Source organism: Megascapheus bottae, unplaced genomic scaffold (genome assembly GCF_031878675.1).
Source record: "Megascapheus bottae isolate mThoBot1 unplaced genomic scaffold, mThoBot2.hap1 HAP1_SCAFFOLD_40, whole genome shotgun sequence".
Classification (NCBI taxonomy): Eukaryota; Metazoa; Chordata; class Mammalia; order Rodentia; family Geomyidae; genus Megascapheus; species Megascapheus bottae.
In genome coordinates, this window is record NW_028327715.1 from 569030 (window position 1) to 592115 (window position 23086).

Genomic DNA, 23086 nt, shown 5'->3' on the forward strand with positions numbered 1-23086 from the left:
TTAGATAACATCATAGTGAAACTTTAAAATCCTTTCTTCTTTAATAATATATAACAAAATGCTGTTGTGTGTAATCAATCTACTGTGTAACAGCTCAGCGAAAAGTTACCTCTTATGTCATTATAATCTCTTGCTCATTGATCAACCTTTGTCCAAACCTTCCTCCTTCTGACTCACCCAAGTTTCTGATATTCACTAGTCTAGGCTCACCTTCATTGAGATCAATGTTTTTTTATTTCACATATTCCATACTTGCCATTTGGCTTATTTGATTAACATATAACTTCTCCTTTTGTGTTATTGACAAAGACAGTTGTTTGCAGGAGTAAACAATGCACTATATGTAGAGGTGCCACAACATTCACCTTGGAATGGAAACTTAAGAGGTGGATTTCATCCCTTGGCTATTCACTGCTGAGCAGTGAGCTTTTAACCAGGGGTACATATGTCTCTGCCACATAATGTTCTCTTTAAGTTGCATCAATACCCAGTCAAGGTATGATTGGATCCCAAGATCATTGAAGTGTGATTTGTTTGAGAATCTTCACACTGTTTTCTTGAATGTCTATGCTAATTGATATCATCAATAGCTTGCCATGGGCCATCTTTCTCCACAAGTTTACTAGCATGTGTTACCTCTTAACTATTCAATAATTGTCATGCTTGTGGAATGTTGCAGTGCTATCACATTGTGGTTTCCACCTGCATTTTTCTGATGATGAGTGAGGTTCTACATTTTCTCTTACACTATTTTTTTTACCAATCTTGGGGCTTGAATTCAGCACCAGGTACTCTCCTTGGATTTTCTCAAGGCTAGGGCTCTACCACTTGTGCTACAGCACCACTTCTGGCTTTTTCTGTGAATGTGATCCCCAGGAATGGAACCCAGGGCTTCATGCATACTAGGAAAGCACTCTCCTACTAGGACTTGCTCGCTTGTCTCATAAGAGTTGTGGAGCATTTATTATTTGCCTTGTGTGGGGAAAGAGACCTGTAGTCCTGAGGCTATGTTTGGATAACTGATGCCCAGCTTACACAACAGTACTCTTATGGGATGAAGCTGCTGAGAATTCCAGGAACTTACTTCAAGTACATTCATTGATGTTCACACACTGAGTGATCACCCATCAGAGCATTTCCTGTCATTGACCACTGAATGTAAATACGTTATATATGAACCCATACACAGATCTCCAATTATATTTCATTAAGGAAAAACAGTAGGAATTACTACAGGAATTCACTGTATGTGAATACATACGTACATATATCCCTAACCCCAAATTTTATGTGCTTTCTTAGTAAGGAGCTTCAAGGGGCTTAAAATTAAGTTAGTCACTTACAGAGCCAAAAGTGGGATTTCCCTTATTTAATTATCAGGGAATCTATGTGAAAGAACATATATATTTTTAGACATGGCTTTCTTCTCCCTAAAAGACTACATATGGGGACACAATTCCTCTCATCCTGTGATGGAGCCTATTTTCTGATCCTTGAATCCAGACTGCTTTTGTAATTCATTTTTGTCTTAGCTAATGAATTCAAGGCCACTCACACTCACTTGAAGACTTAGTCTTAATGTAATTACACTCATTTGCTTGCTGTTCCTAAGGCCATCTCAATGGTCCCCAAGATCTAGCTGCCTGGGAGAAGAGACATAATAACAGAGAGGCAATCAGAAAAGCCAATTCAGATTAGCCAGTCCTCAGAGGAGCGGCAACTGATCAGAGATGCCCAGATCAGCCCAGTGAAGTAGCCAGTCCTGTACCTAATCATTGGAACCACTCCATTAAGCCCCATCCAAATGTTCAAACCACTCTATCTTGAGATAAATAAATGGGTGCTCTTACGAATCAGTAGGACCTCCAGGGCTTCGCATAAACAAAAGCAAGTTGATACCATGCTTTTATGATTTTTCACCAGAAAGAATAAAATGGTAGAACACTGCTTTGCCTGGGTCAACACTAAGCTCTTGAGTCTATAGAGTTCACTCTGTGCTGCACAAATATGCTTACCTGCATTGGATTCCTATAGAATGTATGTATCCCAGAGGATGGAAATGACATGGCGACAAGACGGTCTGGAAAGCAAAAGAATCCCTATTAGGAAAGTCAGTACAGATGGGAACAACAATAATAACAAAAATTATTTGTACATCTATCCAGGTTCTTTTCTCAGAGTACAAGAAGAGTTGATATGATAGTGACATAACCAAGATGATGCATTAAGATGAAGCAATAGAAGTCTAGGGAGGTGATTTTGTGGCAGAGCATTTGACTTGCATGCAAAAACACTGAGTTGGATTCCTCAGGACAACATAAAGAGAAAACACCAGAAGTGGCAGTGTGGCTCTACTGGTAAAGTGCTAGCCTTGAGCAAAAGAAGCTCAAGGACAGTTATCAAGTTCTGAGTTCAAGCCCCAGGACTGACAATACAATACAAAAGTAAATAAATAAGTTATGCAATATCATAATATCCTTAGGCTCAACAGGAACTTAGTGTTTGAAGCCGTCTTCCCTTAGCAAACCTGACCTCATGGATAATGAACTTGTTCTCTGGGATTTTAGAAGATTAAGGTCTCTTTCTCTTGGATGCTTAGATAGCTAACAAAACTGAATAAATAATAAGTGAAATTTTAATGGAGCCACTTGAAATTGCATCGTATTTACTGTCTAACCACCAGGGAGTCTTGGTTTGAAATGAATGAGATTACCTGTGCCCAGATGTAATCTACCAATATATTACCATAACACAGTAGCCTATGAAATCATTGAGAAAAATACTTTGAGAGTATGGAAAGGAAGGAAGGAAAGAAGAAAGAAGAGAAGGTAAGCAAGACGGAGAAAGGAAGAAAGAAGAGAAACAAAAAAGAAGAGAGAGAAAGCAAAAAAGCTAGGCATTTTTGGCTCAATCTTGGAAATCAGCTATTCAGGAGGCAAAGATCTGAGGAACATGGAAAGACTTCATCTCAATAAATGGCTTGGTACAATGGTATACAAGTAGAAGAACTGTAGCTCAGAAAAGCTGGGACAGAAAGCAAGAGCCTACCTTGAAAATAACAATTACATAAAAAGTGCTAGTGGTGTGGCAGAAGTAGGAGAGCCTCCCAAGCAAGCAAGAGACTGAGTTCTTTTCCCAGAACCACCAAAGAAGCCAACGTAATAACAAATCAAAAACAAAAAGCATAAACCAATGTGCCTTAGATAAAAAACATTGTACTTTGGGAAAATCAAAGGGAATATTCTTACTTCAAAGGAAAATGTGGATTAAACATAAGTCAATCACATGACAAGTTTCAAAAAACAGTGATATAATTAAGAGAAGTCAATCAACAGTTAAGTTTCTCAAACCAGTGATGTAAGTTAAATCTAGGTCAAATCCATCCTTGGCATATCGTCTCTTATTGCCAGACACCTGGGAGGAACAAAAATGATGAAGCTGTAAAACAGAAGTCAACCACAAAGAATTTGATATTGCTACCTAAAACTTTTACCAGGATGGGAAGCAAACATGTCCTGCCCACTTACCAGTCTTCTGATTAATTTTTCTAGATGTCTTTTCTGAGTTGCAAGGTGAAAGATCCTCATAAGTGTTATCAGCCTCAGAAGCCGAAAGAATACAATCATTCTAAAAATTTATAGATACATACTTTTAGTTCAGAAAGAGAAGAGTTCATCAATACATACATTTAAATCTGTGTACATATGTTACATTGCTCTGCACCACCCCCATGGCCTCCACGTTCTGCTCTAGTGCTCTAACAGTCAGCTATACCCCTCATCCCAGAGGACACTGGGTAACATATGGACATACTTGGTGGTCACAACCAAATGGATGCAGGTGCTAATCACATCTAGGACTGCTGCTAAACACCCTACAATAAATATGAATCTAGGAAGAATGATAGGATGTTTTTGTCCTCTCTTCCCTACCCAAGTAATAACTATCTTCTCAAAATATCAGTAATGCTAAGATTGAGAAATTACTGTCTGGACAAACAGTAATGAGTTCATTCAGATTTATAGACTATTTTAGTTTTCATCTTCCCCCCAAATGAACTTTGATTGTTTGTACATTGGTGTTATTCCTTTTAGTAACAGAGGCTCCCTACAGCTAGTACATGCATATCAGGCAGGGAACAGGTTGCAATACTTCCCCACCATACTGGCTGGTGTTTCTCCTCCATTCAGAAACACAAAGGTGTGGACATGTCCAACAAGATTCATTTGGCAGAACTGCTTCAACCATGGTTCACAGATCCCAGAGTTTCCAATTCAGTGGTCCAGGGTGGAGGCTGATGTGTTCTTTCTTTCTTTCTTTCTTTCTTTCTTTCTTTCTTTCTTTCTTTCTTTCTTTCTTTCTTTCTTTCTTTCTCTCTCTCTCTCTCTTTCTTTCTCTTTCTTTCTTTCTTTCTTTCTTTCTTTCTTTCTTTCTTTCTTTCTTTCTTCTTTTCTTCCTTCCTTCCTTTCTGTCCTTCCTTCCTTCCTTCCTTCCTTCCTTCCTTCCTTCCTTCCTTCCTTCCTTCCTTCCTCATTTCTTCCTTTCTATCTTTCTTTCTGAAAAACGCACTTTATTCGGAAGCAGAGTGCTGCACAGCATAGACAACACAGATTGCCAGATGTGAGACCTAAAAGCCACATTTCCTAAGACAAAGGGGAATTTTTAGTAAAATCATCTGACCCATGGTTTCCACTGGGCAGGCACTAATGGCTTCCCAGTGGAGAGCTAGGAAAACTCCCATCACTTTCCTGAGGCAGTTGTGGTTCCTAGAGATAGAGCCCCTCAGGTGTGCCTTCTTGTTTTTAATAAACAAGGTTTTCTTTACATTTTTTGAAGTCTACATTTGTTACTTTCATTCTGTGTTCCCTCAAGGCCATCAGCCCAGCTTCCGTACAGATTGCCTTATTGTTGGCCCCAGAGAAATCATCTTTGCCCTGATCAAGTCATCTAGAGTCACGTTGTCTGCCAGGACAGTCATGCTTTTATGAATGTGGAAGGTGAGCTTATTTTTTTTCTCATCTGGCAGGGGGAACTCAATCTTTCTGTCAATGAAGCCTGGTCTGATCAGTGCTGGATCCAAAGTTTCTATCTGGTTTGGGGCCATGATCACTTTCACATCCCCCCTTGAATCAAAACGATTCAAGTGGCTTAACAGCACCAACATGGTTCTCTGAACTTCTCTCTCACCTCCAGAGTCCAAATCTTACATTCTGGTGCCAATGACATCAATTTAATCAATAAACACAATGGATGGTCCGTGTTCTTCTGCAACTCAAAACAATTCCCATACAAATAGGGGCCCGTTGCCTAGGTGCTTTTGAATAAGTTGTGAGCCCACCTCTCTCAAGAAAGTGGCCAATGTTTCATTTCCTACTGCTTTAGCCAACAGTTTTACCTGTGCCAGGTGGCCTATATAGAATAATGGGTGTTTTATACCAATCTCTTCATAATATTCAGGATGAGTGAGAGGCAATTCCTCAGATTCCTTAATATACTGGATTTGGTTGTCTAAGCCACCCATATCTGCATATGTCTCCTGGGGAGCCTCTCCACCTTCATCACTGTGACCAGGGGGACCGTGTCATCCATTAGCATCCCTATCACCGCATGCACTTTGTGGTTGAGCAGGACTGAGCAGCCTGGTTCCAGCAGGTTCTTGTCCAGGATGGAAAGGATGATGACACAGTGCTCAGAGCCCACAGATGTGGACACCATGGCACAAATGTCATCAGTGATCCTCTTCCAAGGTGCCTACTGACATCAGGGTCCCTCCCAGGTCATCCACCTTTCATCTTTCCTCCTCTTGCTTTGCTTCTAATAGCTTCATTTGTTCCTGATTTCTAAGAAATTCTTCTTCCATGAGAAGATAATCTTTAATTATCTCTAACTTCAGTTATTTCAAGCGACACTGAGTTTAAGGTGTCACCAGTAGCAGTTTGCTGGCAGCATCTGGTCACTTCGTTTTCTTCTTCTATTTCTCCACTCTAGTTGGTACAGGTGCTTCATATTTCCTTTTCTTGTCCTTATGATCCTTCTTGCTACCTCTGGCCATGACCACGACTCTGACTCCGATCCATCTTGATTCAGCTGCTGTCGCTGCTACCTCAAGTGTTGTCTTGCTACCAAGGTCTCAAGTGGTGTTGAGGTTGCCCATTGAAGGACCATATGGATTGAGGTTATTTTCAAGATCCAAACCCTAGCCAAAGCAATATTTACTTGGGGATCACACTGGACCTCTCAGAAATTTTGGTAAGAAAGAATCTATTTCTTTGACTTCTAATGAATATAGCTAAAAGTCTCCTAACATTAGCCCTCCAATGTACATTGGTATTTTTCTATCTCATTTAGGGAAAGGGAGATAGAGACAGAGGCAGACACAGACACAGATACAGACAGACAGCCATACCCATACACATATTACTTAGTAATCCCTTACTGCTTTAACTTTGCCTTAACATTCTTCGTTTTACCAAACTGCCATTGCAAAAATCCATTATCTGGGTTGCCATATACGTGATTTCCTGGTTTCCATCGGCTATTTTTTAGAGAAGTATAACTAGAGCCACTGAAACTTCATACATGTTCAAGTCAATACACTTGCAATATTAGGAAAAGCAGATTAGTAGATCATCAAGGGGGTATTTCAAAATGATGTTCCAGTTCCTATATCCAATGGAAGTACTTTAGTGAAGACACCTTTAACTGGCTTTAAATGCTGTCTGTTTTTAGATCTCAAGGGTATGAAAATGTATCATTTTCCCTTCATTTGTTCTTCCATTTTTGTGTTACAGTCCCTTGAAATCAGATTCTTACACTTGCTAAGTAGGCCTCTACCACTCAATCCATGTCATCTTCCCTAATATTTTATTTTCAAAAAATGTATCAGGTTCAGAACTTAAACAGAAATCAGTTCAATATACACAATTTAAGCCAAGAATAAGTACAAATTAAGGAACAAATGAAAGAAAAGTGTGACAGTTAAGTCATGGGCTTCCTACCTTTGGATATCTTTAAAAAATGTAGCATTAAAGAATATGTATGTGATGTCCATAAATAAAATAATGATAGTGATGGCAGCATCTGTAATATTGAGGAAATCTGAAAAATAATGCTTTTTCCTGTAAGAGACAGTAAAAAAATGGTTATCTTCTTTAAAAGGATAGAGGAAAATCTTTAGAGCAAAAAGTACTTGACTCAACTTCATTAAAATTGTTATTGTAATAGATTCTATGAAATGGATGGACTGGATTTGGGAAAGAGAAAACATAATACTGGTGGAAGGTATTCAAGTAGTAAATTTGTATTATTACATACTTGCATACGTGATGACAATCAAAGCTTAATGAATAAGCCATCTACCCCAGCCATTGGACAAGAGGTATGCACTGCCTTCTCCAGTGGAGTTGGAAGAAGACAAATGCAACAGTTCTGTTGAGCAACAATTTCAGTACATCATACTATCCCCAGATCAATATATGAGTATCATATGAGATGGGTATGAACTGCGCTTCTGAACTCATAATCTGTCCTTGCACCCACAATGGAATCCCAAGGGGCTGCTGTGTCCTTAAATGGACAAAGACCGACATCCATCTACCAGACTCCTTTCCACCACTGACTCCTGCAGAGGTGAGCACTAGTCCTCCAGGAAAAGCATCTTCACACTCTGAGGCAGTCTGTCAGGATCAGACTAACCTGGCAGTGAATAACTCTGCTTTGCTCAAGAGAAGAAGGAGAACAAGTCCTCAGGAAAGAACATACACTGCCTTCTGAAATGACTTGGAGAAAGGAAGGCTAGGAAACCCAGTGCCTGACTCGCCCAGCAGCCCATCCCCAAGGCTTGCCTCACCCATCCTACTTTTCAGAAAACCAGCAAGAAGGAAAGGGAAGCAATCTATTTCTTTCTTGCTACATCTCACTAATGAGATAAGCAATCTCCACATCACCTGCAGATGCTTTCATTGAAACTTTTCCTTTCAATGAACTCGGGACTATTTAGAGTGCAGTATCTAGTATTTCACATACTATCAAACGTTACTTGAAATTCCAGTCAGAATCAAAGTATTGATCTATAGACCTCAAGTATATACTTCTCCTTCTAATTTTTAACAGTCATGGGGCAGGACTCTGGGACTGGTTACTGTCCCTGAGCTATTTAGCTCAAAGATACCATGCAACACTTGAGCCAGAGAAACACTTCTGGTTTTCTAGTAGTTACCTGGAGATAGGAATCTCACAGACTTTAGCACCTGGGCTGGCTTGGAACTGTGATTCACAGATCTCAGTTTCCTGAGTAGCTAGGATTACAGGCATGAGACACTGGGCCCAGATTCTCCTTCTTTTTTTTTTCTCAAGTCTTGGTGCTTCAACTCAGGGCCTGAACACTGTCCTTGGACTTTCTCAAGGTTAGAGATTTACTACTTGTGCCACAGCACCACATCTGGCTTTTTCTATATGTGGAACCGAGGAATTGAACTTGGGTCTTTCTGCATGCTTGGCAGGCATTCCACCATTAGGACAGACTCCTGGCACTCCTTCTTAACATACACATTGACATATTAATTACCTGGTCCCTTTTGGTAAATCCCTTTAAGCTTTATCTGTTCAAAGACTTTTCTCAACTACTCCATGAGAGTGTCTCAAGCAATATAAAACTAATTAAAGCTACTCAATGAAAATCTGGGTTTGGGCCTTGGCTTCAAAATGCTTTTCAAGAGGCACACATTTGTTTGGATTGATCTTCTAATTAATTTAGTATCCTGAAAAAAATTTGGCTGGGCGTTTGTCCTAGTAGAATGCTTGCTATCATGCACCAATAACCTGGTGCAATTCCTTGGCACCACATATATAGAAAAACACTGGGAGTGGTGCTGTGGCTCAAGTGGTAGTTCTTTAGCCTTGAGAAATGTCCAAGGACAGCGCTCAGGCCCTGAGTTCAAGCACCAGGACTGGCAAATAAATGTGATTTTGTGTAAATCAAGGAGATAAATGGGAGTTTCAAGCACACAGTTAAGGGAAATAGTGAGCCTGAGCTACTTGGTGGAGTAGCCAGTCTCAGTAGGGTTCTTCAGATTTAGACTTCAGAGAGAATAAAACTTACCCTTTCAGAAATACTTGTAGAACAACATCCAAAAGGAAAAATATAGCAATCACAAGGGAAAGTGTTCTATACTCTAATGGAATATGTAGTTTGCTGGTTGTAACTATAATATCTGTTGCCATTAGACCAAGATCGACAAAAATCAGTAGTATTGCCAAAATCCTAAAATAAATGAGGACAATGAGAGTTTGGCACCACATTTCAACAATTCCTAAAACTATATGTCAGATGCTAAAAAGACATTATTTAAGATTATAGTGGCCAATGGTATGAAGAATTAGTGCATTCCTATCTAAAAACATTGTTCAGTTTTTTATCCAATAGAAGCACTGCATAGTGAACCACATTCCCTCCTAAACAGTATACTGGAGGGTATGTAGAAACCACACAATAACTGCAAGCTAGAACAAAAATGGAAATGAAATGACTAGTCTGTCAGTATAAACTCTTTAAATATTGATAAATTCTGAAGATGAATCTATCAGTTTCTTTTAGCACATAAAAAGTCATCAATCTGAATCTTTGTCAGACTGTAATAGTTAAAGCTCAGTGAAGGCATAACTGACCTAAGCGCTTGAAGGACTACCTGCCTGTGTGCGGTGGTTCATAGCTATGATATTAGCTGCTCATGAGACTGAGGAGGATACCAGGTCAAGGCCAGCCCCAGCAAAGAAATTCCACAAACCCACTTCAACAAGACAAGCTAGGTGTGATGATGTGAGCCTCTTGTCCCAGCCAGGTCAGTAAGGCAACTTCAATCTTCCTACTGAAGTCCAGGCCAGTCAGAGAAAAAGGCCAAACCTTATCTCAGAAATAAGAAAGTAGGAAGGGCTAGAAGTCTAGTTCAGTCAGTAAAATGCCTGTCCAGGAAGCATGAGGCCCTAAAATGACTAATGCCCACTTGGATCCTAAGATTTTTATTGAGGATTTTAACATGTATATGATTATTTATTTGGGGGTACTCCTTGCGCAGCTATGGACACATGAAAAAGAATTCAATTCCATACATATTTATGGAATTTTCTGTCACATATTTTAAACGAACTACCCATTGGTTGATTGTATCGTTTATGTCGTTATGACGATGAATTGAGAAGATTTCAAAGTCTTTAAAACTGAAACTCAAATGAAAATACTATTAATTTTTATGTACTCTAAGGCACAGTATAAAATTATTCTCATATGTAGAGTGGAAGCCTAAGGAACGTGTTTCCAGAATGGAGGAATCACATAAATAAGGGAGTTATTAGAATACAACCTATACTTCCAAAAGTTTAACACTTCGTTGTTATTCTTTCCTTTATTTTTGCTTTCCTTCTTTCCTCACTCCCTCCATACTTTTCCCTCTTTCCTTCTTTCCTACTTTCCTTCCTTCCTTGCTTCCCTCCTTCCTTCCTTGCACTCCCTGTCCCTCTCCCACACCCTCCCCCTCTCAATCTCCCTCTCCCTCTCCCTCACACCCCTCCTCTCATTCTTCCAGTATTTCTGTCTTTCCTTCTTCCTTTTCCATTCCTGAGCCTTGTACTCTAGGTGCTGTCCCTGAGCTGCTTTTGCTCAAGACTAGCAAATTCACTTGAGCCAAAATGCCACTTCTGGCTTTTTCTGGGTCATTGATTTGAGATAAGAATCTCAAGAACTTTCCTGTCCAAGCTGGCTTCCAGTGGTAATCCTCAGCTTTCAGCCTGGATTAGAGATGTGAGCCACCAGCACCCAACTTATATTTACTTACTTTCATGAGTAGAAAAACACATAGCCATATGTCATTACATAGACTTGCTTAAATGCCATTTTCTTCTGAGTTATAAGACCAGCTTAAGACAATTTTCCAAGATCAATTGGATTATAGTATGAAGGCACACACGGGTTATTTTTCAACATCTTAACAGTAGAAACTCTTGTTGCTCAGTTTGGACTTTCTTAGATTCTTTTCACTTCAAATATTGATGTTATATTTTATATACATACTTCATTGCTTATATTTCTACTCTTACCCACCTGAATGATAGAGACAGTAGAATTTTATTTGCAATTTTCTTCATGTGGTTGCTGTAAAATGTGAATAAAAATAAAATCAGTCACATTTTGTCTCTCTTGATATGGCTTTTTTACCTTTTTAGGAAAAGAGTAATCTGTTGGTCTTAGGAACCGAAACTTTGGTGCAAATCCAAACAAAAGTACATGCATTGTACAAGATTAACCAAAACCAAAGTCCTGTATAATATCAATTTAAAGGGATATTCTACACCAGTTTTATAATGAAATGCTTTTAATAAACAACTAAAATATTTACATTTATGTTTCATGAGTTTTTCACCTTCACATCCAGAATATATGAGGAAACAAACATACATATACCATACACCAAGTTTTGAATCTTTAGTGTAATATTTACCTTTCACATAAAATTCGAACCCTGACTTGATGGTAAGAGACTTTTCATCCACTAAATAAAGCACATACGATATGAGGGGCCTGTCCTCAGCTGTCAGTTCTCCATGAACAACTGGAAACCTAGTCAAGTCATTATATATTGGCCAACCCAATTCCCAGAGCAATGAAATGAGATACATCGGGGATAAACACGGGCCCAAAAAGATTCTCGTGTCTTCATCATCATCTCTTGATATAGACATCTGACACGTAGTTGGGCAGAATTTTGTTTAAGGCTTGAAATACACCTTGGAGGTGAGCCATTATAGGAAAACATATTTCAAATTAAAACTTCCCTAAGGACTAGGCTTTTCTCATTCTGAGAGAGAGAGGGGGGGAGGGGGGGAGGGAGGGAGGGAGGGAGGGAGAGAGGCGGGAGGGAGGGAGGGAGGAGAGAGAGGGGGGAAGGGAGGGAGGAAGGGAGGAAGGGAGGGAGGGAGGGAAAGAGAGAGAGAGAAAGAGGAAGAAGAAGGAGGAAGAGGAGGAGGAGGTGGTGGTGTAGGAGGAGGAGGATCAATGCTGGTGTTGTATCCTCTAGCTGGAGATAATGGAGCACCTGCAGAGTAGTTTCTTACCCTGCTGGGGCTTCCATCAAAACACTGAATTGGCTTTCGCCACTACAATAGATTAGGAATAAGAAGAATTCTTGATATTTATTCTTAAGACAGCTAAGGTTTTAGAAAGGTAGCTGCAGATATTACATCCAATGCATCTTAGAAAAATATCAAAAATCCTGTATTGTCATCAATACTTCCAAGAAAGTTCTCTAATCTAAATCACTTTCCTTTCTTTGACTATACTTTCATGTGTGTCTGTACCTACATTCATGTTAATATCTATAAGTATACCTAGGTGAGTGGTGCATATATGTTCAGCACATACCCTTCATTGTTGTTAAGTTCATCACGTTTTGTTGTGGTATCAGACAAGATATCGCTACAGGATGAAAACAAAGCACATTGTCAGGTATCTTCTAGACTTGATTACATATCCCCCCATATTTCTCCAATAACCATCAACCAACCGTTCAAAAATGTTTTGTTCTACTTCTATGTATTTCAATATATTCTGTCGTTTATCTAGCTGTCTATTTCTACTGGAATTCCATCATGGGATGAGAGCATGCAGTAATACAATCATTTCTTTTTTCCCATATATTTTTTGTAATTAATGGAAGGGTTACATTATATTCACCAGATTGAAGGTGCATCACTTCACATACATTGATACCCTTTCTCATGTCTTGGTCCCCATTTCCCTCCCCTCCCCCCGGAACATTATCTTGTTTTCCCCCCTTCCCTATCTGTTTTCAAATAACCAAATATACGTATATACAATATATCAGATAACAAGGTGAAATACTGTAACAATATGAGATAACCAAGGGACGGCAAAAGAGATGAGAGATAACAGTACATTAAGGACAACAATCACTCATTATATGGCTTTTGTTTCTATATCCTGGAGGTCCTTTCATTTAGTGTCATACGACATGGGCTTATGTATCTAGGTTTTGTTCTATTGTATATCTCTGCTAGGGGAGCTCAAGGTTTCTACTGATTATGACAAATGAGGGACACCATAGAGCCTATGCTCCTTTGAGTCTGACTTACTTCACTTAATATGATTTTTTCTAAGTGTTTCCATTTCCTTCCAAATGGGGCGATGTTGTTCTTCCTGACAGCAGCATAGAATTCCATTGTGTATAAATACCACATCTTGTTGATCCACTCATCAACTGAGGGGCATCTGGGTTGGTTCCATTCTTTGCTATGGTAACTAGTGCTGCAATGAACATCGTTGTGCTAGTGACTTTAGTATGTCCTTGTTTCTGGACGATTGGGTAGATGCCAAGTAGTGGAATTGCTGGATCATAGGGGAGCTCTATGTCTAGATAAGTAGGACTGCGTTAAACTGCAGAGCTTCTGTATGGCAAAGGACATAGCTAGAAAATTAACTAGACAATCTACAGAGTGGGAGAAGATCTTCACAAACCATGCAACAGACAAAGGCCTCATATCTAAAATGTATCAACAGCTCAAAAAAATGAATCATTTCAAAACTAATCTACAAAGAAACAACCATCTAGTAAACCGACGAACCAAAGACTTAAGAGTCTTCTCTGAAGAAGAAATATGAATGGCCTATGGACACATGAAGAAATGCTCGACATCTCTGGCCATAAAAGAAATGCAAATCAAAACAACTCTAAGGTTCCACCTCATTCCAGTTAGAATGGCCGTGATTGAGAAATCTAATAACAACAGATGCTGGAGAGGATGTGGACAGGAGGGATCATTACTCCACTGTTGGTGGGAGTTCAAATTCGTTCAACCACTATGGAAAGCAGTATGGCATTTCTTCAAAAGACTAAACAGAGCTCCCCCAATCATTTCTTATGTGTATCTATTAAGACTTACTTTATACTCTACAAAGAAAACCATTTGTATAATTACATTTTAATAGAGAAGAAAAGAACAATTCTGCCTTTGTGCTGTAAATATTTCCTTTGGAGAAAGCTTGGGGAGTGCTGGGATGATACTTATTCTGTGACTGTTGAGTGGAATAATAGGCAGATATGTGCTTCCATTGGCTATATGTCATCGGTTGAATCGGTTGTGGATTCTATGGAGAGGATCTAACATGGTTGGGATCCATCTTCTCATTTATGTGCAGCGGTGTCTGTTGTGTGAAATTGGGTGCATTGAGGCTTAGCTGCCTTTTTGTTGCTAATCATTGCAGTATCTTTAGCCACATGAAGTCACTTTCATCTTGTATTATTTTCAAGTTTTCTTTGTTACATAGAAATACATTTTCATTTTCTTCCTTTTCAGCTCCATTCTGGGAATACCTTTTTCCATCCTTTCACTTCAGCCTGTACTTGTCTTTGCTAAGGAGGTGAACTTCTTTTTGGGATATTTTTGTGCTGAAACTACTAGGGCTTCATCTTAGGGATTGGTTGCTCTTCCTTAGGTTTCTCTATCAATTCTGGTACTCTACCACTTGAGCCATACTTTCAGCTTTTTGCAAGTTAAATGGAAATCACAATCTCATACATTTCCTGCCTATGCTGTCTTTGAACCATGGTCTTCATGAGATCTCAACAGTACTGACCATTACAGGCATGAGACACCATTGCCCAGAATCTGTGTCGTCTACCTTGACTGAGGTAAAAAGTACCAGGTGTATAGTATTCATGAGGTACATAGTATACATGATTCCATAATTTCAGCAAAGCAGTGCCAATATATATATATATATATATATATATATATATATATATGTATGTATAAAAACACACACATGGAGAATTCTTAGGTGAGTCTCCTGTCTCCTGGAATTTATCATTTGTTTAGATATAAGACTCTAATTGGGGTGGCTACATAAAGACAATCGCATTTGGAACAGCATGAGGTAGTGGTAGGCAGGAAGCAGAGGTGACTTCAGAAAGTTCAGTGAAGCTAAGAATCCTACAAGTGCTCTTCCCTCTCAGGTAGTGTTGTCTCTATGTTAGGTGGGTGCCCCAGGCCTTCACAAGTTCCTTCATCATTCCTGATGGAGCTTCTCTCACAGCCCTATAAAGTCTTGATATGTCTTCACAGAGATGAAACACTGAACATTGAGTTTTTCGGCTGTTTTGCTTTGTTTAGTTCGTTTTGTCCTTCTAGTCCTGGGTCTTGAACTCAGGGTGTAGGCACTGTCCTTGAGCTGTTGCAATCTATCCCTCTATCACAACCTACCACTATAGCAGCACTTCTGAATTTTTCTATGTGCATGTAGTACCTAGGAATCAAACCTAGGGTTTCCTGTGTGCTAGATAGGCAATCTAATAGTAGACCACCCACTCAGACCAGTTGTTTATTTTTTTCTTTTATTTCCTTTCTTTCTTAGTTTCACTCCCTTCCTTCCATCCTTCCTTCTTCCCTCCCTTTCTCCATCTCTCTGTCTCTGTCTCTCTGTCTGTCTCTATCTGTCTCTCTCTGTCTGTCTTTTTTCTTTCTTTCGTTTTCCTTCACCTGGCTTGATACTTGATTTTTGGGGAGAATGCGGTGGGCGTTGGTCCAGAGTCTTATACTCAGGGCTTGGCTGCTCTCCCAGAAGTCTTCAGCTCAAAGCTTGTGCTATGCTCCTGGAGCCATAGCTGCACTTCCAGTTTTCTGATGATTAATTAGAGGCTCCTGGAGTTTTGTGCTTTGGTGACTTTGAACTGCAGTCCTCAAATCTCAGCCTCCTGAATAGCTAGGATTGCAGGGGTCAGCCAATGGCACCCAGTGATACTTGATAATTTTTTAATGAAATATATTAACTGTAAAGTGAGATGACTCAAGACTTGAGCTGTGGCATTCACAATCAAATCAAATGTCAGTGACAACATTGATTTGTCTTTTTAATCAGCTGCAGTTTGGAGGTGTAAATGCCCTCAATCCACCCAGTTTGCTGATTCCTTCATCTCATCCATTCTTCAGCATCATCTTGAAGCTTCTGTCTCAGATAGGATTCAGAAACCACAGTCCTGAGGCAGGAGCTCGATCCTTGGGATTAGAATTGTGGCCCTCACTTCACTTGGTAGACGCACCATAGCAGAAGCACTCTGGCAGGATAATGAATACTTCTAGGATTTTAGTTTCATTGTTTTCTGCTAAAGAGTCTTCAGAAAACAGTGGAGCCTCCTACATCCTATTACCTCCAAATAAAATAATTAAATCACTACTGCTTTGTAAAACTTAAGAGAACTTTAATCTCCCTGAGAGAGTCCACATGAAGTATCTAAGTGACAAATGTAGGAATGATGATTCCCTCAATAAGAAAATCACTCCCCCCTGCCATCCTCCCCCTTCTTCTCCTCTTCCTTCCACTTTCTCCCCCTACTCTTTTTCTTCTGTGTCTTCATCTTTTATGTCTTCCCTTTGTCCAATTGTCTTTCTCTTGCATTGTAATGGGGATTGGACCCAAGAACTTGCCCATGCTAGACACTTAAATGACTTGCTACATATATCCTATCTCAAACCAAAGACAGAGGAATAGTCTGTAAAGATCTTAATGCCCGCTTCAGTGAGGAAAATGCTCTGAAGTCTAGACACTGGCCGTCTCCCTTCCCAGCCCTTCCAGTCCCTGTGACCACCCCAGCCAAGATGGCCTCTAGAGTGCAAGTTGCTGAAGTGTGTCACATTTTCTATGACATGGAAGTTTAAAAATTCTCCACACCAGAATAAAGCAAGAAAAGGAAGAAGGTTGTCCTTTTTTGTCTCATTGCAGACAAAACTTACATCATTGTTGAAGAAGGCAAAGTAATTTTAGATGCAGATGTTGGTGTTACCATAACTGATCCTTTCAAGCATTTTGGGGGAGTGCTTCTTGAAACAGGTTGTCACTATGCTTTGTATGATGCAAGCTTTGAAACCACAAATTCTAGAAGAGTTGATATTTTTGTGGGAGCAAAAAAAGTCAAATGATCTGTGTGAACTCCATGCCATTACAAAGAAGCTTCAAGGTATAAAGCACGAATGTCAAACAAATGGGCTGGAAGACCTCAACATGCTTGTATTGCTGAAAAGCTAGGTGGGTCATTAATTGTACCTTCTGAAGGGTGCCCTGTTTAGGCCATCATTCAGTGCCACAAATTAAAGCTTCCATGTTTAATGTTATCCTCTTGCTACCTAAGTAAAGCAAATTTACCTAGGACAGGGTTTTACTGGGGGAAAGCTGTCTTGTCATCTTCTAGAGTAAACTAAGATATATAAATATATGGGGAAAATAGCCATAAATATATCTAGAGTCTAAAGTTAAAAACAAAATCTTGGTGCAGGAGTGCGGGAGTTGGATGGCGGGAGGTGAGGTTCCTGGTTTCAGAGAAGATGACAGAGGAACTGGATTTCATAGGGCAAGACTCAGTGAGGAGGTGGTCCTAACTCTTGCAGAGCTTATTGAAAGGCTGGAGCAGGCCTGGAGGATGCAAAATTTGCTCCTGAACTTCTGGAAAGCAAGTGTGAAATTGTAGAATGTGTCACAGAACAGCTGGATCACATGGAAGAAAATCTCAAAAGAGCCAAAAAGGGAGATCTGAAGGTTAGTATACGTCAAATGGAGATGGAGAGAAGCCATTATGTCCTTAGCAGCTGCTTGCAGTATTGACTCACAATGATAGAGAAGTTTTTCCCTCACATTCTAGAGAAGGAGAAGACAGGATCCTGAAGGGGAACCTTGCAGCCTTTCTCCAGAGGAATTTCCCTTCACCAAAGAGCACATGGCTCACAAGGACACATCTTAAAAATGTCACCTTAAAGCACATGCCTCCCAACTTACAGAAGGTGGACCTCTAGAGGGCAGTTACCAAACTAGATCCAGACTCATATGTGTTTCTGAGAGTAAAAGAACAGCAATAAAATAGATTGGTAGAACCCGAATAAGATGAGCAGATGGATTGGATGAGGACTCCCAACACTTGATCCAGTATTGTTCCTCTAATTGCTTCTGGAGCAGTGCAGCTAATTTAAAAATAACCAAGTGTGAAGACACGGAACCCCAGAAAACATGAGAAAGCCTATGCCACTACCTGCCTCAGAACACTAAGGAGCTATAGCTCCTGACAGCAGGCTTTTCTCCCATTGCTGTGGGCCAGTAAGAATGGCAGGAATGCTACACTTCCATCTCAGCCAGCATCAGTGGGTGGGGCCCTTGCTCTTTTTGTTCTGAATATGAGGCAAATAAACAAGTCTGTATACCTTTTCAAAATAAAATTCTTTGAAAAATAAAGAATAATTCTTTAAAAAAATCTTAATTGTGAGAAGACTTTAAGAACAGTGTTGAAAGAAATCTATGGACACTTGGATGCCAATACAGTGATCTCCATGTTTGCTTCTTTACACACACACACACACACACACACACACACACACACACACACACACACACACTGTACTTTCTATCTTACATTTTAATTGGTAATCCACTTGTAGGTACTCTTTTGGTTTCTACTTCAGTTTTGCTAAAGAATAAAAAGGAATGCAAAAGAAACCATCAGCTTGGGTCAAGTTAGTTATAATTAATGTTTAACTAGCAAGCTGATCTTCTAAACTTTACACGTAGCAATCTACCATGTCATCTGTTCTAGAAAATGATTCTAATTGATCATATCAGGCCTGTGAAGACAGAAGATTTCAACCTGGTTATAGTTCTGCATGCCTGTAATCAATGCACACTGAACGCAGGAGAAGAAAGATCATTCCAGGAGAGCTCAGAGTACCTTGAGACCATGGATTAACAGCAGCAGCAAAATGCCGAAAGATGTATTGTTGAACTTCTTATTTTTACTACAATAGGACTTTATAGGCTAGCAATGAGGACCTCAGAAAATAGTATTATAAAAGTATCTTTATTAAAAAGTGAAAGATTTATACAATCTGAAGAGAAACCAAACTACATGACTCTGATGACAAAATGCCATAGGAAGAAAAAGTGTCGTCATATTCATAAAACTCTCACCATAATGTGGAATTAGGCAGACAGGCTCACAAGATGACCTAGGACTGGTTAAAGAAGAGCTTATGTGTGATCCTCGACTTTGCTCCACAAAGGATTCTTTTTTAGCATAAACTTTCAGTCAAAAAACTGATTACATATGAACCAATCGATTTTCACTGCTCATGTCATATTGCTACTTCATATGACACCATACATATTAGTAGCTAAAATCAGAAGATAAGTGAATTGGGTCACCATTTAATTAGAATAAAAATGATACGGCTTGAGATAAGTGCCTTCCCAAGCAGGCCTCTAAATGAGATCACATCCAACTTCCACTCACCACACAGCCATGTGAGAGGCATGTGTGACAGGCTGACCCTTCCTGATGTATGCTTCTTTCATTTTCCTAGCAGCAGTGGTGTTCCAACACAGGATCTTTACTTTCTGCCATGTGCTGCATCACGCCTGCCACCAGTCCTTTCATGGTGTTGGTGTTTCTTTGTGTCCAAGTGCTCAGCTCCAGCCATGTGTATGTGCATACTTATGAATACATGTGTCTGTACATATATATATATATATATATAATATGAACATAAACTTCCACTTCTACACTTGTCTTGGTTTATATCTTACCTTTCTGTCACATTGCCATCATCAGGTGCTGGACAAGGATCATGTGCAGTTGTGCTAAAGTAACAAAAACACCTATGGTCACATATCACATGAATACGGAGGAGTTCAAATTCTGGGTCAAATTCTGATGCAGGTCCTGCATTCATGCACTGTTTTTTCCCTATAACTGGTTCTCTTCTCACGTTGATTTGAAATAAATGCAACCTTATAGTTTCAGACCATGAAGAAATACACTTGATGACACAAAAATGACAGTTAGCATGACTGGCATTCTGGGGGTGAGTGTGTTTCTAGTTCAGTGTGTCATTAAGGAGGACAGGTGCAAGGTCATCTCCAAAAGAGAAAACAACCACATTACTCACCAAGCCACCAAAGAAATTTGGCCTCAAATCACTAAGGGGAAGGCGGGCTCGTCGACTATCCATGACCTTCCTCACATCTAATCAAAACCTCCAGTTTTTCCAAGTAACTACAGTTAGATGAGAAAAAGTAGCTACAGACTCATTTCTGATCTGAAAACTTCAGTGTCCTCCATTCACATGCTGGGGAAATCATCAGAGTGACTTGGAGCAAGGAACTTTTGTGTAGTCCCTCTATTGAACATTTATTCCCATGTCAATCCATCACTTTGAAACTTATCAACCACTTTTCCATGCAAATAAGTGTGAGTATTAGGGGAAGGGAAAAATTTAATCTGAGACGATTAGATAGAACAAAATCTTTATGTTCGTGACTTACAACTAAGTGAAAGCAGTGCTCTTAGCTTTTTGTGTTTTCTCCCTAATGGCCCTCTGTTTTCTCAGTCCAAATTTCCTCTTTCTTCCTAGTTAAGTTCCAGGTTCTCCACTCCTTGTGCCAACTTTTTATTGCCATCATTATAAATATCTACCTTGCTCGAATACTATGTGTGGCACGAGGTCGAGCCTTTTCAGTGTGTAACAGACTTGGATAAGAACAAGTCTTGCATGGTGGCAGAGCAAGACACAGTGCCATTGTAGACACTAATTTCACAATGACAGGGCTCTGAACTATCAGGGATGCATGCATGATCTTGATCTTATACATGCAGTTCTGTGCAGACTCAGTAGCCTCTATTTTTGTTTCTTTTACTTTTCTGCACATCGGATCTGCTCCTTTGGTCCAATCAATTACAGACTCACAAGTTGGAAACGTCATGTTTTCTAGAGGAATATGTTACTAATGTTAACAATGTACTTGAAGCATATTGTCATGACTGAGTCTTTCTCCAACGCTTCAATGGTATTAGAAAAGAAAGTGATCCACAAATCTCTCAGGGGCTGAGATCTGAGCACCATGGTTCAAAGCCAACCCAGCCATGAAAATCCATGACTCTTATGTCCAATTTACCACCAGAAAACCCAAGGTGGCGCTGTGGCACAAGCGGTAGAGCACTAATAGCCTTGAGCTGAAGAACTTAGGGACAGCACCCAGTTCAAGCCAATGGATTACCAAAATAAAAAATAAAAAAAAAAAGTGAGAGAGAGGGAGAAAGAAAAGTATACCATAACCCAACAAATCTACCTACTCTAATAGATAATGACTTCTTGTTCGCATTCAACTCACTTCAGAAGAACTCAAGACTTACATATCATCTAATTATCATCTAATATTCCCTGCTGCTGCTCCTGCTCTTCAGATAGGAATAAGAAAAAGCAGTCTAGAAGTAAGGCTCCCCTTCAGTATGAATGTGGGCCTTTCAGGGTTTAAGCATTCAAAAGAAGGAAGGATCACCTCTTAGCTACTGGTGCTAGGCCTACTTTTTGGTTTCAGCAAAGGATTCCCAGGTCCCTTGCCACATTCGGAGTAGCTGACAGGCACCGTGATAATCTAAGAATTTGGGTGCTAGTCGTTGCCTTCATAGCACACCGTGAGCGAGTGTCTTTGGACAGGTTCTATCATTTCTATTGAGTTTCAAAACACATCATGATTACATTCAATATTGATAAGCAGTGCTTGTGTACCCTGAAGATATCATTGTGCAAAACGAGTTATCACTTACATGACAAAAAAAATCAACTCACCAACTACTGATGTCTTCATTGGAATGAACTATAACAGCTCTTAAGCCACTATCCTCACTGTGGACATATTAAAAACACACAATAATTAACTGGGAAAATGTGGGAATTAATCATGCATTTTTTTCCAGAACACTAAGTTAGGAAACTAAGGTCTTATGAATGCAACACAAAAATGCTGCCAACAGAGCTTCATCTCTACCATTTTTGTCCCTGCCACTCCTGCCACTACTGAGATCTCACCCCAGAGCCCTGTCCTTGCTACTCCTTTGCTCATGGTATGGTGACAATTTGGGCCTATAATGAGAAATGCTAATCTAAGGGTTTTGGGTGCTAGGATTTGTCTTCACAGCACACCAAGAACCACTGTCTTTTGATCTGCTCTATCATTTTCTACTTAGTTTGAAAACATGTCAAGATTTTGTGTGATATGAACAGGCAGTCCTGTGTGCTCTGAAACGCCATCATTTTCCAAAATGATTTATCAATTAGATGAAAAATGAATCAACTTACAGTAAATGAAAAAAACTCTAGAATACAGAAACAAGAGCTTTAACTTGTGTGATTGTTGTTCTTAATGTAGTATGTTATTTCTCTTTTCCTTTTCCCCCTTAATTGTTAATCTCATATTGTTATTGTATCTGAAAAGTTACCTGGAATATTACATATGTTTATTTGAAATAGGAGAGGGAGGGGATAAAGCAAGTTGATTGGAAAGGTCTAGGGGAAGGGAAATGGGATGAAAACATAAACAGGCGTATCAATGTGTGAGAAGAAATTCACCTACTATCTGGGGAAAATAAGTGTAAGCACTCTATACATGATCCCCAAAATAAAAAAAAAATTAACTCACGCAGTACTGATGTCTTCGTTTGAATGAACAACAGCCGTGGTTAAGTTGCTGTCTTTGCTGTGGACAAATTGAAACATATAAAAACTAAGTAGGACAATGTGGGAAGGAATGTTGTATTTATAACAATATTAGGTTAGAAAACTATAGCTTGTGCATGCTACACAGATGCTCTGTCAAATGTACTATGCCTCTATCTCTTCTGTCGCTGCCAAAACTTCTCTCCAGTACTGAACTCTGAACTCAGAGCCCTGTCCTTGCACCTCCTATGGTGATGGCATGGTGATCCCTCCTACCTAGGCTTGCCTGTTCAATGACACTTCCCCTTAGGATTTCACCAGAATGGTAGATGGATGTGTAGACTTGGGTTCACAGGTGTGATTCTGTCTACAGTGGGGGTGAACAGCAGAGGATAGCAATATGAAGCCTTGCAGAGTATTCCTTCTGGCAGAAGTCCATCTCCACTGAATGAGCAAAATGCATTGCATGTGTGAATGAGGAAGAAGAGATACAGTGATAAACAAGAAAGTAAAATATTCCTGGAGCCCTGACTTGAAGCCATAGTATCAG

At 39.7% G+C, this 23086-nt stretch overlaps 2 protein-coding genes across 3 annotated transcripts in view; both read right to left on the reverse strand.

Moving 5' to 3' along the window:
* The window catches only part of LOC150039275 (phosphatidylinositol 3,4,5-trisphosphate 3-phosphatase TPTE2-like), a 34575-nt gene extending 31127 nt beyond the window's left edge, over positions 1-3448 (reverse strand). The window contains exons 1-2 of the mRNA XM_090327842.1: positions 3351-3448; positions 2016-2080 (exon numbers count right to left, since the gene is read on the reverse strand). Coding sequence (XP_090183968.1) covers positions 2016-2066 — 51 coding nt within the window. The 5' untranslated portion in view covers positions 2067-2080; positions 3351-3448. The remainder of the gene's footprint in view (positions 1-2015; positions 2081-3350) is intronic.
* Positions 3384-22648, reverse strand: LOC150039276 (phosphatidylinositol 3,4,5-trisphosphate 3-phosphatase TPTE2-like). 2 transcript variants are annotated; one of them, XM_090327843.1, is made up of 9 exons: positions 22520-22648; positions 21670-21726; positions 19628-19681; positions 18462-18515; positions 12413-12466; positions 11096-11146; positions 9101-9262; positions 6999-7118; positions 3384-3627 (listed from the first exon to the last, which is right to left on the reverse strand). In XM_090327843.1, the coding sequence occupies exons 1-9, from the start codon at positions 22594-22596 to the stop codon at positions 3477-3479; spliced, it is 780 nt and encodes a 259-aa protein (XP_090183969.1). In that variant the 5' UTR covers positions 22597-22648; the 3' UTR covers positions 3384-3476. The 2 variants fall into 2 exon arrangements, with proteins under 2 accessions (XP_090183969.1, XP_090183970.1); XM_090327844.1 differs by lacking the exon at positions 18462-18515.
* Positions 22649-23086: the final 438 nt, after the last annotated feature.